Here is a 15820-nt window from a genome sequence, read left to right as displayed (position 1 = left end):
AACAGGTGGTGTTGGGGTACGATCTATTGCATGCAGAATCTTCTCATTCACTTCAAAGAAGTGGAGCACTTTATACCTCTATAAACTGAAGCACTTCATGCTTTGTCATGCTTCTACTGTATTTCTTAACCATATAAAAGCACCTGTGTGCATTATAGAGCTCCTGGCAGTGTTCACTTCTGTCATTAGACAAATGCAAGGATGTTTGTGCTTGCAGTTGAACAGTTTCAAAACTAGTACAAGGGTGAGATCCAATATAGGGTTTTTTGTGCAAAAGTCTGCATAACTAATTGTGCAAAAGAGTTGTACAACCAGTGTTTACAACCAGATGCACAACTGTTTGTGCAACCACTTTGCTCTATCTATTTTATATCTGGTTGCCAAGTGTGCAGATGCTTTGGACAATAATTTATGCAAAGATATAATCCACTGTGTTTCTACTAGCAAGCGTTTTCACTCTACTAGCAATAAATTGGATTTAGGCCAGATTGGCTTCCAAGTATATGAAGCCAGAGTTTTGCTTTTACACCCTCAGCTCCAATTGTTCTGGATGATCTGAAACTCTAACCAGACAAGCATTTACATGTTACAGACTTTTACTAGGACACAATGAAATATGAAATATAAACAAGACCTTTGAAATATAATGGCAAATTCAAACTGCATTTACGGCTCTAGATGTCACATCAGGGAGGGAGGGGAACACAAGATAAGGTAAAACAAATAATTCTTGTCCTCTTGAATCTCCATCTTACCCCAAATACAATTTTTCCTGTGCCCACCCTAAGAGCTAAATGATCCCATTAAATGATGGGAAACAAGGTACACATGACCAGACAGCACATTAGTGGGTAAAATTGTGAAAAGATTAGAGTTGCAGATAATATAGAGATGGAAAGGACCAGAAAATACAAATTATTTTCACTTCTGCTTATCATCAGAAAGGTCACATCCAAAATAATTCTGTGAGCACCTTTTGGTCAGTTAATAAAGCCTTTCATGTATTAATCCATTTTGTAAGTGTGCTAGAGTCCTTGAATTATCTCCATGCATATAGCCAGCCTAAATACTCTAAAGGCACCCAGACCCATCTGATCTTGGAAGCTACGTAGAGTCAGCCTTGGATAGTACTTGGATGGGAGACTGCCAACAAATGCCAAGTGCTGTAGACTATACTTCAAAGCAAAGAACTGGCAAAACCATCTCTGAGTATTCCTTGCCTTTAAAAACTGTGAAATTCATGGGGTTGCCATATGTTGACAGGCCACTTGAAGACACATGCATGCACATGTACAGTTAGTTATATGAATGCAATGAAGCTTGATATATTCAGAAATCAGAAATCAGATGGAACAGTTATTATTGATAGGCAATGTTATCAGTACTATGCATTTATCCTTCAGTTCAGAGATCTAAAAAATTCATTATGTGATGCCAGTGCATCCTTCATATGTTTTGGTTCTGGCACACTGGGTACAACAGAGAGTTGGAGCAGAGAGCAGCTGTGTTTCTCAGGAATAAGAAATTAAACTTAAAAGAGGTGATATGATCTTTATGTATGGATTTGGGAGGGATGGAAGAAGGGTACATTCCCTACAGAAGTTTTGCATTTGTATGTTTTATTTCTTTATTTTTATTTAGAGCTTTGAAGTTAGTTCCCATGATTTTTCAGCAACAAAATTTTCTGTAAATCAGTCCTACACTGGTACTTTGTGAGGTTCATGGAACTTTTGGAGACTCTAAATGTTCTGGGCTCAGTATAAAATATGCAATATTATTGCTCTGTGTGTGTGTGTGTGTGTGTGTGTGTGTGCACATTGTTTGAACTTTTATTATTGTCTTCATTTATAAATTGGTCCCATTTATAAATTGAATCCAAGGAAGCAGTACACCAGCCCAGTTCAAAGTAAACCAGACTACTTATTATGCATCTATTACTTGCTATATGCAAAACAAAACAAAAACCTTACTCGGGTATCACAAATAGTTGGCACATCTATGATTTAATTACTGCCTACAATTATGTTTAATTGGCATAATAGACATGACCCTTCAGATTTGATTGGGTATGATCATTTCTTCCCACTTCAAAAAGCCTGAATTCAGTCTTCTGATCCAATGTTTTGGAGCAGCATAGAAGTTATTAAAATTGTCTTTAAATCAATCAAAACGAGAAGCTCAAAAACATTAATATTTTGCTTTTCAGACCAGCTATTAGGGAGATCATTTCTGTATGTAAAGGACAACCCAAGGCATCTGGGCTACAAAAATAAGACCTAAACACTTCACCAGCAAAACCTGTGCAGAGTTTCGATAGGAACAGTTGGGTTAAATCTGTTGCACCAAAACTGACCAACGGCGAGATCTGGAGTTATCATTCTACATATGAAAATGGTATTGTGAGCAAGACCAAAAGAGGAGGGGGTTCCTCCTCCCTCTATAAACCCTGTAAATACTCAAAACCAGTGGAAGGAAACTTAGAGACCCTACAGAGAATTGGGGGGGGCAGTGTACTTGATCACAGGGGAAGGAGGAACAAAAGTACCATTGATACTAGCCAATGTCCACTAAGTCACATTGGATTAAAGACAAAAGTGTATTTTGTCAACTGAAGGCCTAAAAGATTTGGGGGCATAACTAGGCTGTACCGGACAGCATGATGCCATCTGCATTGCAAGCCAAAAGAGCCACCGGGCACCACCTGTTCTGCTCCAGGCTCTGCCCAGCTTAACATTATCCACCCACATACTCCTGTCCACTATGCTATTGTTCTTGGTGTTGGCTGTTTCCCAGCACCACTCTTCCTTCCTGTCCCCTTTGGGTAGACGTCTTCATCCTGCCTCCCTCATTTCAACAGCAGCAGGTGAGCCCTTTGGGATTTCCAGTAGACTGGCCAGCTCATTCCTTCAGGCTAGGGGGGAACCTGTGGAGCAAAAAGGGCTTTCTATTGCTTGCCCCTGAACACTAGGCTGTACCCCTGGACAAATTTATTGTTAAGCATTCATAAATTAGATTCCCCTTCATCAGATGAAGTAGTCTCCTTAATTAACAGGTACACATGGTGTGGTGGTTAAGTGTTGGACTACACCTCTGGAGACCAAGGTTTGAATCCTCACTCAGCCATGAAACCCACTGGGTGATATTGTGCACATCACACTCCCTCAACCTCAGGGGAAAGCAATGGCAAACCTCCTCTGAACAAATCTTGTCAAGAAACCCCTGTGATATGGTTGCCATAAATCAGAAATGACTTGAAGGCACACAACAACAACAAATACAATGGGCCCTTGGTATCTGCTGGAGTTTGGTTCCAGGACCCCCTGTGGATACCAAATTCTGTGGGTGTTCAGGTCCCATTAAATACAATAGATAGTAAAATGGTTTCCCTTATAAAATGACAAAATCAGTGTTTGCTTTTTGGTATGTATATGCTTTTTAAATATTTTCAAGCCATGGATGTTCAAATCTGTAGATAAAGAATCCATGGATACAAAGAGCCAACTGTATGTATATAAATGTAGATAACAAGAGCAACAAAGATTTTTGTACTACTGTAAATTTATTTGTTATAAGTATATAAGCATAACATCTGTATGAGCTTTCATGAATTATTGTTTGAGGTTGGTGGTGAGGTGGGGACACATCAATAGAGAGGTCAGATGCAAGTTAAATGCAAAAAAAAATACATCAACTAGTAGTTTCATTAAAGTTTAAATACATGCAAAACATAAGACCATAAGAACAACCACAGCATATCAGACCTAACCCCTGTCTAGCCCATCATTCAGCTTCCACAGGGACCATCCAGCTATCTGAGGGAAGACTATGGGCATGAGTGAGTGCAAAAGCAAAAGAATACTGTCTCCACTATTTGTTGTTGTTAACTTCCATCAAGTCAACTTCAACATACGATTAGCTTTTGAATAAGAGACCTCCAAGGCACCCTGTCACCAACAGCCCTGCTCAAATCTTGCAGACTCAGAGCCATAGCTTCCTTTATGTAGTCTATCCATGTGTAATGTGTTCTGGAATATCTTACTGGAATATCCCACAGTCATCACCAGTAGCCAGTGTTAACTATAGCCTCCAAGAAAATAAACATAGGTGCTGTACAGACCGGCAAAAGCGCCAGCCTGCATATGTACTAGGGTTGCCTCAGGGCACTGCTTATATACGCCCCGCAACCCTAGTACATAATCTGTATGTAAAAATGGCGGCACCCAGTACACATGGGCGCCGCCATTTTGACGTGGCGGACGCTTAGCATCCACACATCCCAGCGCCATTGTGATGCTGCAAGTGCACCATTGGCGCATTGTGGCATCACAATGGCGCTGCATAAAGAACCTGATTTTTAAGGGTTCTTTTTGCTCTGCGGGGAAGCCCCGCGGTTTGGAGGCTGCGGCTTCCCCACGGAGCAAACTAGGGTGGCGGGAGACCACCCACTTTGGGCAGTCTGTATCCCGCCATAGTAACCATTCACAACAGCAGCAATCCATGATAAAACCTCATGATAAAGATATTCTAGCATATTAAGCAGCAATATCTATCATCAGTATAACTGTTCACTGAAACCTAATACCTGCAGTACAGTTTGGCAGATACCAGAATGACTATAACTTTAAAAGAAAAGAGAAGAGAAGAAACTGCTTCCACCTATCTGGTCATGTGATAAATGTACATGGCTACTGGAGAACTAGGCTTTCTAAATTTCAAGATGTGCTGGAGCTCTTGGTTCCTGAGGATCACCTAATATTATTGTAAGACTAACAAGTCCCACCACATGAGAGCCAGCTTAGCCTAGTAATCTCAGCACTGAACTACAACTCTGGAAACCAGGGTCCAAATCCCTGCTCAGCCATGGAATTCACTGGTAAATCTTTGCATGTTACACTCTCTCAGCCTCAGAGGAAGGCAAACCTCCTCTGAACAAATCTTGCCAAGAACAATTACTAACAACAGCCACCACCCTGCCCTTCCAATCCAAATCTGCCAAAGTGAACTTTCTATTTACAGACAGATAGAAAAAACATTCTAGCAAGTAAATGGCATTGTGATAGCTAACAAAAATACAGCACTTACCCTTTACAGAAAAAGTTACCTACCAGAGATTTCTGATTTACAGATAAAGAAAGCCTGCAATGATACATGACACTTGAGCTTCCATTTATCATGTATGATGACAAACGATTAATAATGTTTGAATACAGAAAGGATTCACAATGCTTAATTTCCCACAAAAGAGATCCCTTCCACTCCCATGTCCAGGAGAGCAAACACTTCTGGGAGAGAAAATAACTAATTATTGATCTTTTGAGGGTTAACACATTAGATGGGCAGAAAAATCATGTAAGCCAATACCTGCCACCCTGTACTGATGTTGTAAAGGCTAGTTCAGGAGCTTCCTACAATGTGAGAATTGGCTTGTGCCTTTTAGTCTAGATCAGTGGTGGCCTGTGAACTTGTGTCATTCTGTGAGCTAATGGCTGCAAGCCAAAGGTGAGTTTCCAGGAAAGAAAGAAACAGTGGTAGCAAAGGGCACAGATATGGTACCAGTCTTTGCCACATTTGGGGGAAGAAAATCCTGCCGGTCACCTATATCAGGCAAATTAAGATGCACTTACCTAGATGACAGCATCCACAATACCATACATTTAACCTTAAAATGCTTTCATTATGCCTTCTTAGTTTTTACTTTATGTTTTATTACTGTGAAGTGCTGGTCCGGACAAATATTTGCCAGAAGGATAATCTGGCTGATCATGCTGTCCAAATGTTCATAGCCAGGAGCTGAAAAATGGCATTACTATGAAAGAAAATGTGCATACAAGTTGCTGTAGAGATATAGGATGGCCACCTGAGGAGGTGAGCGCAGGTGCCTACCTTTCGCCCCGCCTCGTTGTTGTGCAAGTTCATGAGGGTCCTGGCATTCTGTTTAATCTCCCTTGCATCCACAAACACTTTGGCGAATCCTATTCCATATCGGATGTCTGCGGAGCAGCCTCCCCATTTCCATCCTTCGTCTTTGTGATACTGTCCCTGTTTTTCCTTGTCACAGCCACAGTCGCTCAAGTTCCCCTGGGTGCAGGCAGCAGTGATCGCATGTGCTACTCCAGCAGCAATGATGGCATAGGTGAATGCTGCTTCTCTGCTCCCTGAAATTAGGACACATTGCTCAGTCAAGGATAGGACATTTGGAGGAAAGAGGTGGGGTGGGGTGGGATGGGGTGGTGGAACCAACAACTTGTGCAATTCTGTGTAATGGAAATGTTGCAAGGTTATTCATGCTATAGGTATGCAAGCATTAGCATTTCCTGATACTTTGAAATACTAGTCTCTTGTGGATGCTCAAGCACTCCTCAAAGAATCAGTACACATGTTGTAGTGAAGGCAACACATTTTGCTATGTCCAAGTGCTTGAATTTACCAAACTAAAAGTGAAGTAGTCAGTACTTAATGATGCAAGCAAGGCTGCTCTTACTATACTTTAGTTTCACACAGGGTTGCCATGCAAGCAGGACCAAAGAAGAGGACAAAAAGGGACATAAATTGCATACAGTTTGCATGTGCTAATAATTCTCTTTAGATGTACCTTTAGAAATAATTATTCAGATTTAAAAAGTAATCAAGGACCTCCTATAACAGAGCAGAAGACTCTCACCGAGTGACATGTGTGCTGCCTGCTGAGTTTCCCATCTATGTAATTACTGTTGATGGTCAAGAATTCTAAATCATAGCCATATTAATCTGGAAAATTAGTATGCAAAGGCATTTTGTAGCACCTTTCAGACTAACTGAAAGAAAGAAGCTGGTAGCATGACCCATCCCATGCATCTGAAAAAGTAGATTCTTTTTTTCAGTTAGTTTCAAAGTGCTGTAAGATCTATTTGTATGTTTATGATCAACTTTAATGTTCTTGCTCTCCTTCCTGGACTTATACTGGACAACTTTTCAAACAGAGGCTGCATTCGTATAAAAGGCCACCATCAGACAAACCGCTTTTCAGTTAAAAGACTGCCCTCTAAAAAGAAAGGCACATGGGCCAGAAACCTTTTGCTGATACATGCATGGATAAACTGGGACAACGGCCTTGGAGCTCAGATTATGCAAGCACTTGTGCTTTTATGTTCATTGTGCAAGGAAGTACTCAGTACCTAACTGTCCATAGGGATGCACCCTGGCACCATCAAGTTGTGTCTCATGACCAAGGAACCAGGAAATCCAGCACAGAAAACACTAGGGGGACTTTATACTCCATTAGATTCAGTGCTGGATCTTGGCCATCTTTTGTTGTTATTCTGATTGCCACCCCAAAATATTTATTTGTAGTTGATATGTGGATAATATGCATTAGCACATGGCTAAGGTAAGATCTTCTGGTCATGATACAATGGGTGAATATATTCCTTTCCAGCCTATACCAGTTAATTGTATAAGAACTGACTGATGCAGGTTCAAAACAGACTGCATAACTAATCCTGTCTGAGAACGCTTTAACTGCCCTGGCTCAATGCTAGGGAACTCTAGGAACTGTAGTTTTGTGAGACACTTAGTCTTCTCTGTCAGAGAGCTCTGGTGCCAAAATAAATGACAATTCCCAGGATTACCCAGCACTGAGCCAGGGCAGTTAAAGTAGTCTCAAACTGGATTATTTCTGCAGTGTGTTTTGGACCACAGTCAACCTTGAATTGACTCACCTTGAATCCTCACACTCTTGCCCAAATGATTCACGTCTCTCATATTCTGACTACAAATCATACTCCTTAGATCCCTACACTGGCTTCCTGCCTATATGAGAACAACACATAATCAGGGATGTAGCCAAGGTGGGGGTTCTTGGGGTCCAGACCCCCCCTTCCATTAGAAAAATGAATGGTGTGTGCTGCTGCGCCGCCGCACCCAAGCCCCATTATAATGGTGGCACTTAGTCTGGACCCCCTCTTCCTAAAATCCTAGCTACGTCCCTGACATAATGCTTACTTTTTAAAAAAAGAGGCCCTCTTCCAATTTTTCCCTACCATTATAGCCCATCAGATCCTTTCCCAGAGTCTTTGTTCATCCACTTCCACCACCCTTTAGCCATCTATAGGTTTCCTATTTCCTAGGGCTATCCTGGCTTTTCTCCCTTGCTACGCTCTCTGCATTGCCTCCTAGGACACCTATACAATGCCATCTCCCTTACTTCCAGCAAATCTCTTTTGGAAACCTACCTTTTCTGTTAACTCTTAGGCAAAACTCTGTAAGAGGGTAACCTATGGCCTTCCAAAACTTATTGGATTCCCAGTTCCCCTCAGCTCCAGCCAGTGTGGGCTTTGATCAGGCTTGGTGGAAATTATAGTCCAGCAATATTTAGAAGACAATCAATTCACCACCCCCATCTTAGTACCTAGCCCCTACTGTAACAACATTTAGATACATATACCTGAAATAATGGGTATCTCTGATAAACCGTCCCAATGCACTTCAATCCTGTACATGTCTACTCAGAAAGAAGCCACTGAGTTCAACAAGACTTGATCACAGGCATGTTTGTTTAGAATTTAAGCCTCAAGCATTGTATTCTCAGCAGAATCACTCCCCACAAGCGATCTATATATTAATACTTGTCTCTTAGTGGTTATTTTACTGAAAATATCTACTTCCTTATCAAATGCCACAAATAGCTTGTAGCATAATGGATTCAAGGATGACATCAACAAAATCAGCTAATAGTTACCCTTCATGGCCACTTAGCTGCAGGATATGTATTAATAGAACTGTATACTCTTCTTAATGTTTAGTGTTTTACATTTATATAACTGCTTATAGACATAAGAATCTTGGACTTTTGAAATATATAGGAACTCTACTAATATTAAACTTTCCATGAGCTGCTTTACCATAAATATAATGTAAGAGTAACTTAAACTACAGTAAGTGAAAAAGGTCTAAATGTATGAATTTTTAATTGCCATATTTCATCTCATCAGGATGTCACACAGACTTTACAGGTTATGACTTTAGAGAGAGTGAAGGTTTTGCCATTTACATTGGCAGTGACTGTAACGTATTCATACCATTAAAGATAACATGAGTCTGTATTATTTAATATCTTGTTTATTATATCCTGTTTGTTCCACTTCCCACCACAAAAGATAACCTTCTCATTTTATTACAAGCTACCTAGAAAAATATTGCTCTTCTATAAGGGACTCTGAACAAATTTTACATCTTACAGTATGTCCCTCCAGATGTGTTGGCTTCTCTCATCATTCCCACTCATGGTAGCTTGCAAGAGACCCAGAGGGGAAGGCTGCTTAGCATATTTGGATAGTCCAATTCTAGTGGCTGCAGTGGAGAAATACAACTGAAGCCAGTACTGAAGCTAGGACTTCTGAATCAACCCGTGAATCCCAGTCAGCTATGGAAATCCACTGGGTGACCTTGAGAAACAAGCATTGTTTCAGCCTCTAAAAAAAGACAATTGCAAACCTCCTCTGAATAAATCTTGCCAAGAAAACCTCACTCAAGGTCCCACCACCTCTTTTGAGGTATAACTGCAGTTTTTAAGCTACTTTTATTGCTGTGGTGGGTGAGACCTCAGGGTCTGTTGAGAATGTTGAGGTGATGATTAAGTGGACAGGAAGAGAATGCATTTTGTACTGTAGTGTTGCAGTGGTGGGTGGTGATTCCAATGTCAGTGGGGCTGTGAGTGTGCTGCAGATTTTAGTCTGATAGGGTATAGTACCTTGGATAGCTCCTTCAAGATCTAACACTACCTAACAATCCTGTTGTTGCTGGCAATTGTAGACATTTAACTTTTCTGTACTTGCAGTAGGATGGATATTGTTTTGAAAGTTTGGCTGTGCCTTGAAAGGAAGCATCACCGAACACAGTGAACACAGCTTTTGAGCACACGTGAATGGACTTGAGCCATCAAGGCTGCCAACCAGTAATTCTTGATGCGGTGACTACTCTGCTATCCTCTCCAAGTCCTTCCACATGCTTTCTGTTCCCTCCAGTTTCACAATTCTAATTCCACTCCTGAATTTGGTTATCTGGAATTTTACCTCAAGGGCAATGCAGGCAATATGAGCATGAAAGGAGAAAATGAGCTGCCTTTGTTTGTAGGTATTTATCACTACATCTGTGCACAGCTTAGCCAGTGCTGCCTTTTTGTCATCGATATAAAGGAAGATCTCAAAGGCCCCTTTTTTTTTTTTTTTTTTACTGGGGATTTCAAGAGGAAAATTCAATCAGGACAGTCAATAGCCCAGAAGGACTAGTTAAGCTCGAGGGATCAAAGCGGCAGCATAGAAGAATGATTTGAAGTTGTCTGCCAACATCCACCACTCTACAAGTTTCTGTTTTTTCTTGGTGTAGGTACAAACCTCACAACAGCCATGAGGTGATTCTCTTAGGAATAATATATTAGCATGATGTATCTCTGTTATAATTTCAAATTAATTTATGATAGATCATTCCTGAATGGGCAACTAAAAACAAATAGCTTAACAAAAGACATTCTAAATTAAGAGATGAAAACTTATAGAACTAATGTGTTAAAATGGGCCCTGACACAGTTACCCTATATTTTTGCAATCTCCTTGAAGGCGTGGCAATGGGACAGTCATGATGACCACCTATACTTCAAAATTTACCACTACAGACTGAGGATGACCTATTTAACATAAGCATGGATCATGGGGAGTGGTGAAGGAAGAGTGTCAACCTGGAATGTGTAGAAATTCAGATTTGGGTTCCTTTAGTTTCTTGGCCATGCTTGGCCATGTTCTTTGTTCAGAGACAGTTCTAGCAGGGGAAAGAAGAAAGTTGGGTTCATCGCAGTCTGAAATGAACTGGGCTGCTCTAGAGTAGGCTTCCATTTATGGTCCTCACATTCATTAGCCCAGCAAGAGTGTAATGTGATGCTTACCAATAGAGGCCAGGGTTTGCTGTTGTCATTTAACTACATATCCTCTATACCACACCCTTCCTGTCATATCCTACCATTCAGACCACATTTCCAAAGAGCACTAGTGGCTCCATTTTTGACCAGAGTTTGGAAAAGTAATGTTTTTATTTATTATAATTCACAGAATCTCCCAGTATGGGAGTTCTAGACCAAAAAGTGACTTTTCTGAGCTCTGATTAGCTACTTGGGCTACTTTTCACTTTTCTACATTAAATGATATTCCTTTAACAGAGAAAGATCCATATGCTTTCTCCTTTAGTGAAAACTCTCTGGTATTGAAGGACAAGGGAAAGGACACTGAAAAGACAAGACTCCAAGGCAATTTACCACACCAGAGTTATAAAAAGCTTGATATCCTATTGATCAAACATCATACTCCTGCCTCATTAAATTTAAAAACACAGTGACTCATGATTTAGAGCATGATCACATTTGTTCTTTAGAATGTAAATTAAGTAGAAAATTATCTGGCACTGGTACTTTAAATTCAGCTTTCTTATTTCATTGACTATCTTCTTGCATCCAACACATTAGTTTTACCCTTGAAAACATTGTTTACTCTGAAATATGAGCTATAATCCAGGGCATTTTGTAGATACAACAGCTATCGCCAGCAATAGCACACAAGGCAGAAGAGCATAAAGAGGAGACAAAACTGTGTGGAAAAATTATTGGAGGGCACTTCAAGGGCTTATAATTTTATTGGTGTTATTTACTGTTATTGTTGTTATTAATAATAATAATTTATATTGTTAATATTATTGTACTTTTGTTCATTATCACAGTTAACTTAATCTGATCTCAAATTTTACTTCAGTGTGGCCCAAACTGAACTGCCAATCAAACTACAGCAGACCTATTGAATCAATTAGATTTACCTAAGTGTTGCTTTCTCATATAACAATTAATTGGATCTACTTTGCCTCAAACTACTTTAGAGGGTGGTGGACTTTCCTTCTTTGGAGATCTTTAAACAGAGATTGGATGAGTATTTCTTAAGAGTGCTTTAATGTCAAATTCTTGCATGGAAGTGGGTTTGACTAGATGGCCCTTGCAGCCCCTTCCAACTCTGAGATTCTATGATCCTATGATTCTGCTACTCTAGCTGGGATGATCAAATGGATTTGGGCCTGTATGTTTTTAAATAGTGGTGAAGCATTTCTTATTTAATCTGTGGCTGCCAAAACCCTTCTGAAAACCCCTTCCATTGGTTGGATCTCCAAAGTGAAAAGAGTTCTAAAATAAAAACAATCCCCAGGAACGCACCATTATGCCTAGCCTCACTGTTTATACCTGTTGCATCTGAGGAAGTAGACTTTAGTCTAGGAAAGGTCATGCTGCCAATTTCTTTCTTTCAGTTAGTCTCAAAGGTGCTACAAGATCTTCCTACATACTGATTCTACAGATTGACACGGCTATATCTTTAAATTTTGTTTATACCTGATAAGAGGGAAAAGAATGCCTTCCAGAAGTTACATTCCATTAACAATGCAAATCATAATTATAAAGAATATTTTAAGGAGTGTCCACCTCAAATGATTTTAAACTAACATGTAGATCAAATGGCTTTACTCTCAGTATTATTTGATTGATTGACTGATTGACTGATTGATTGAAATCCTGTCTTTCTCCCAATATGGGAACCAAACTAAATTACAGTGTAAACTGAAACAACATGGCTAAAACAGTATATGCTACAGAAATTTTTAAAAGCATTAAATGATCAATTCAATTAAAACATTATTCTAAAAATAAAAAACAGTACATTCTCAGGGAAAAATTAAGACTAGGAACATCATTTTGCAGAAAATTCAGACAGAAAAAAATAGCTCTTCATTTTACACCTAATTAATGTATGCATTACTTATTTATTTTTTTCATCACATTTATACCCCACCTTTTCTTCCAAGAGCTTAAAATGGAGTACATGCTGCTCTCACCTCCATGTTAGCCTTGTAACACCTCTAAGAGAGAGTGATTGGTTCTTTGAATTTCATAGCTCAGTAGAACTTAAAAGCTCACCCTCCCAACTCCTGGGCCAATACTCTAGCCACAGCATCATACAGGATGCATGCTTGCTTCCAAGACTGTGAGCCTCCTCTCAATGTTATGGCTTCTACTCTTGTAGCTGTTCCTGGAGCTTATCAAACAGGAGGAATTTCGCTTAAATTCGAATGAAACGAAAGTGGGGCTAGAACACATTCACTTAAAGTTGCTAGTTTAGCGCAATTATGTGAATGTGCATTGCGTTCGAACTGGCTTCCCATTGCCCGAAAATAGCATGCCATTGCCTGAATTTGTGTGTGGCAGTCTATCACGCAATAACGTGAAACCACATGATTGCGTTCAGACTGACTTCTCATTGCCCGAATTTGCGTGTAGTGGGTTATCACGCAATAACATTAAACCCCATGATTGCGTTCAGATTGCCATTGGATTATACTTCCAATTTCCCTTGTCTGATAAACTCCCCTGTTTCTACAACAGCCCTCACAGGCCTGAATCTTTGCCAGGAACAGGTCCAGCACCTGGATGGCTCCGTGGCCAGCACCTCCAAGCCTATAGATATAAAGGCCAGCCCTGCTTGAATAAGAATTTGCTACCCTCCAAAGTGATTATAATCATTGTTTAGATGGTTGCTGCTGTTCTTAGTTGGCTTCTTCTGTTGATGATATTGATGTTACTAACTTTATACAACACATTTAACATTTGTCTGACGTGGGGTTAGATGAATTCATAGTGAGTATGTCAATGACTATCAGTCATGGTGGTTCAGTGGAAGCTCCATCTTCAAAGAAAATATGCCGCTGTTAATAAGGGGCACCACCACAGGAGAACTGTTACTTTCATGCTCTTCTGTGTGGGTTCTCAGAGGAATCAGACTGATCCCTGAAGGAAGCAGGATGTTTAATCTATTGCTGTCTAGATGTTCTGGACTACAACTCTTATCTACTGATAAACCTTGGCAGAGAATGAAGAAACATCAGGGAAATACCTAGTTTGGGTAAGCCAGGGTACACTGATCCTGCAGAGCTCTTAGTTATGGATTTGTTATTATATGTATTTTATGTTCTTATACCATCTTTGTGAACTAGTGATATGAGTATAAGTCACTTAAATTACAATGAGAAGCACTGACTTTCTGAAGCCACCTATGAGTTGCTGAGCAGAGAACCACACAAAATTATTGTGATGTAACTTGAGAATCCCTGAAATATATGCACTGTCATTGATTTTTTTTTAAGGTACAGACTGCTATTATTTAAATTTTACTGAAAATGTTCCTTGCTGTTCAGAAGATTTAGTCCCAAAGCAATGTGTTGAAGATTATATTGTCATACTTGCATTCCTACAAATGTGTAGCTGGATGAAATGCCCACTAAACTCATTGTGGCTTACTTCCAAGTAGACAGGTATTGGATTGCACTGTCTGTTAAAGAAGTTGCCATATTTATGTAAAGTTTTATTACTGATTATTGTTCTGTGTCTTCAAGTTGTTTCTGACATTTGGCGACCCTAAGGCTTTTCTTGGCAAGATTTGTTGGGGGTGGGGGGGGGGTTGTCAGATCCTTCCTCTGAAGCTGAGAGGTCACCCAGTGGGTTTCCATTGCAGAGTACAGATTTGAACCCTGGTCTCCTGGAGACCTAGTCCAACACTCCTACCACTTCATCCCACTGACTCTTAGTCATATAACAAAGTCAGTAATGCAAGAGTTAATATTATGCATCTTTGTACATTTCAAACAAGCATTCTTTTCATAAGAAGTTGTTCCCTAATTGCCTGCTTTCCTTAGACAGGTGGTCAGTTTCACCATAGTTGCTGGGTCTCCTGTTATTAAAAGTTTCACATCCCACTTTATCTGAATGCTCAAGGCATAAGCAGATAAAATGCTTAAATGTCATAAAGATGTCAGAGAAGCCCCCAAAATTCAAAACAACAAGAGCCCCAAGGCTGTAATCTAAAAGAAATTTTCAAGAGATGGAAAGGGTAAGGGCTGCAATAAATTCCTATTTTGTCTATTATCCGCAATCAATCTCCTTTTCCCCAGGACACATCAACAAAAGAAATCCACAATATATTCAGCAACAAGCCCAGCACTAAGTTATAAACCTAGCTATTTGAAAAGCAATCTGAAATAATTAAACAAATTGTAATTCACTCTTAACTTGGAAATGTTCATTTTTATTTTTATTTTTACTTTGCTTGCTGTAGTCTAAAAGCATGACTTTTCCAAAAACATGAATTCAACACCTTAAAATATTTCAAGGCATAAATATTGGCTGTAGCCATTTTTCCTCTCTTGCCATTATTCCATTGCTTCTTATGCCCACAAAGCAGGCAAGGGGAGAGAGGAGAATAAGAAAAATGGTGGAGGAAGAGGGTGGAAATCTGGATGAAGATCTGGTGTCTGAAAAGAACTACACTGTCATAGATGAATCAACAGCAGTGGCAGGAGACATCTATGTCAATGGAGTAGTTAATCCACTCTGGTTTTAGTATGAACCTTAAAGGAACTAGCCAAGATAATAAACTATTGTGGAAATAAAATGCAGCACCTTTAATAGTGCATTTAATGTTCATAATAAACCCCATAGTGGATTCACCACCCTTCTGACATGAGAGCCACTAGCTGCCCCTGCAAACCACTTAGAGTTCATGGCACTTCTACCCTCTTTGGGCATTGGGAAACACACTAAACTTCTCCACCATTGGAGCCTACTAATTGACATGACCATTCCTCAGAATGCTTTCTTGTCAAATAAAGGGCTTTGGCTTTCTGGGGAGCTTAAGGGAGGGTATGTGGCCAGAGTGATGATGAGACAAACAGAGTGCACCCTGTAACAAAAAGGCCGCGCTTCCAATCT

The 15820-nt window shown here is 39.9% G+C and overlaps 1 protein-coding gene across 1 annotated transcript in view; it reads right to left on the bottom strand.

The window, feature by feature from the left end:
- The window catches only part of WNT7A (Wnt family member 7A), a 64988-nt gene that overhangs the window by 28345 nt on the left and 20823 nt on the right, over positions 1-15820 (bottom strand). Inside the window, exon 3 of the mRNA XM_042455954.1 lies at positions 5884-6155. Coding sequence (XP_042311888.1) covers positions 5884-6155 — 272 coding nt within the window. The remainder of the gene's footprint in view (positions 1-5883; positions 6156-15820) is intronic.

This window comes from Sceloporus undulatus, chromosome 2, assembly GCF_019175285.1.
Source record: "Sceloporus undulatus isolate JIND9_A2432 ecotype Alabama chromosome 2, SceUnd_v1.1, whole genome shotgun sequence".
Lineage (NCBI taxonomy): Eukaryota > Metazoa > Chordata > Lepidosauria > Squamata > Phrynosomatidae > Sceloporus > Sceloporus undulatus.
The sequence above is the reverse complement of the archived record's forward strand: the minus strand, read 5'-3'. Positions and strand labels throughout refer to the sequence as shown.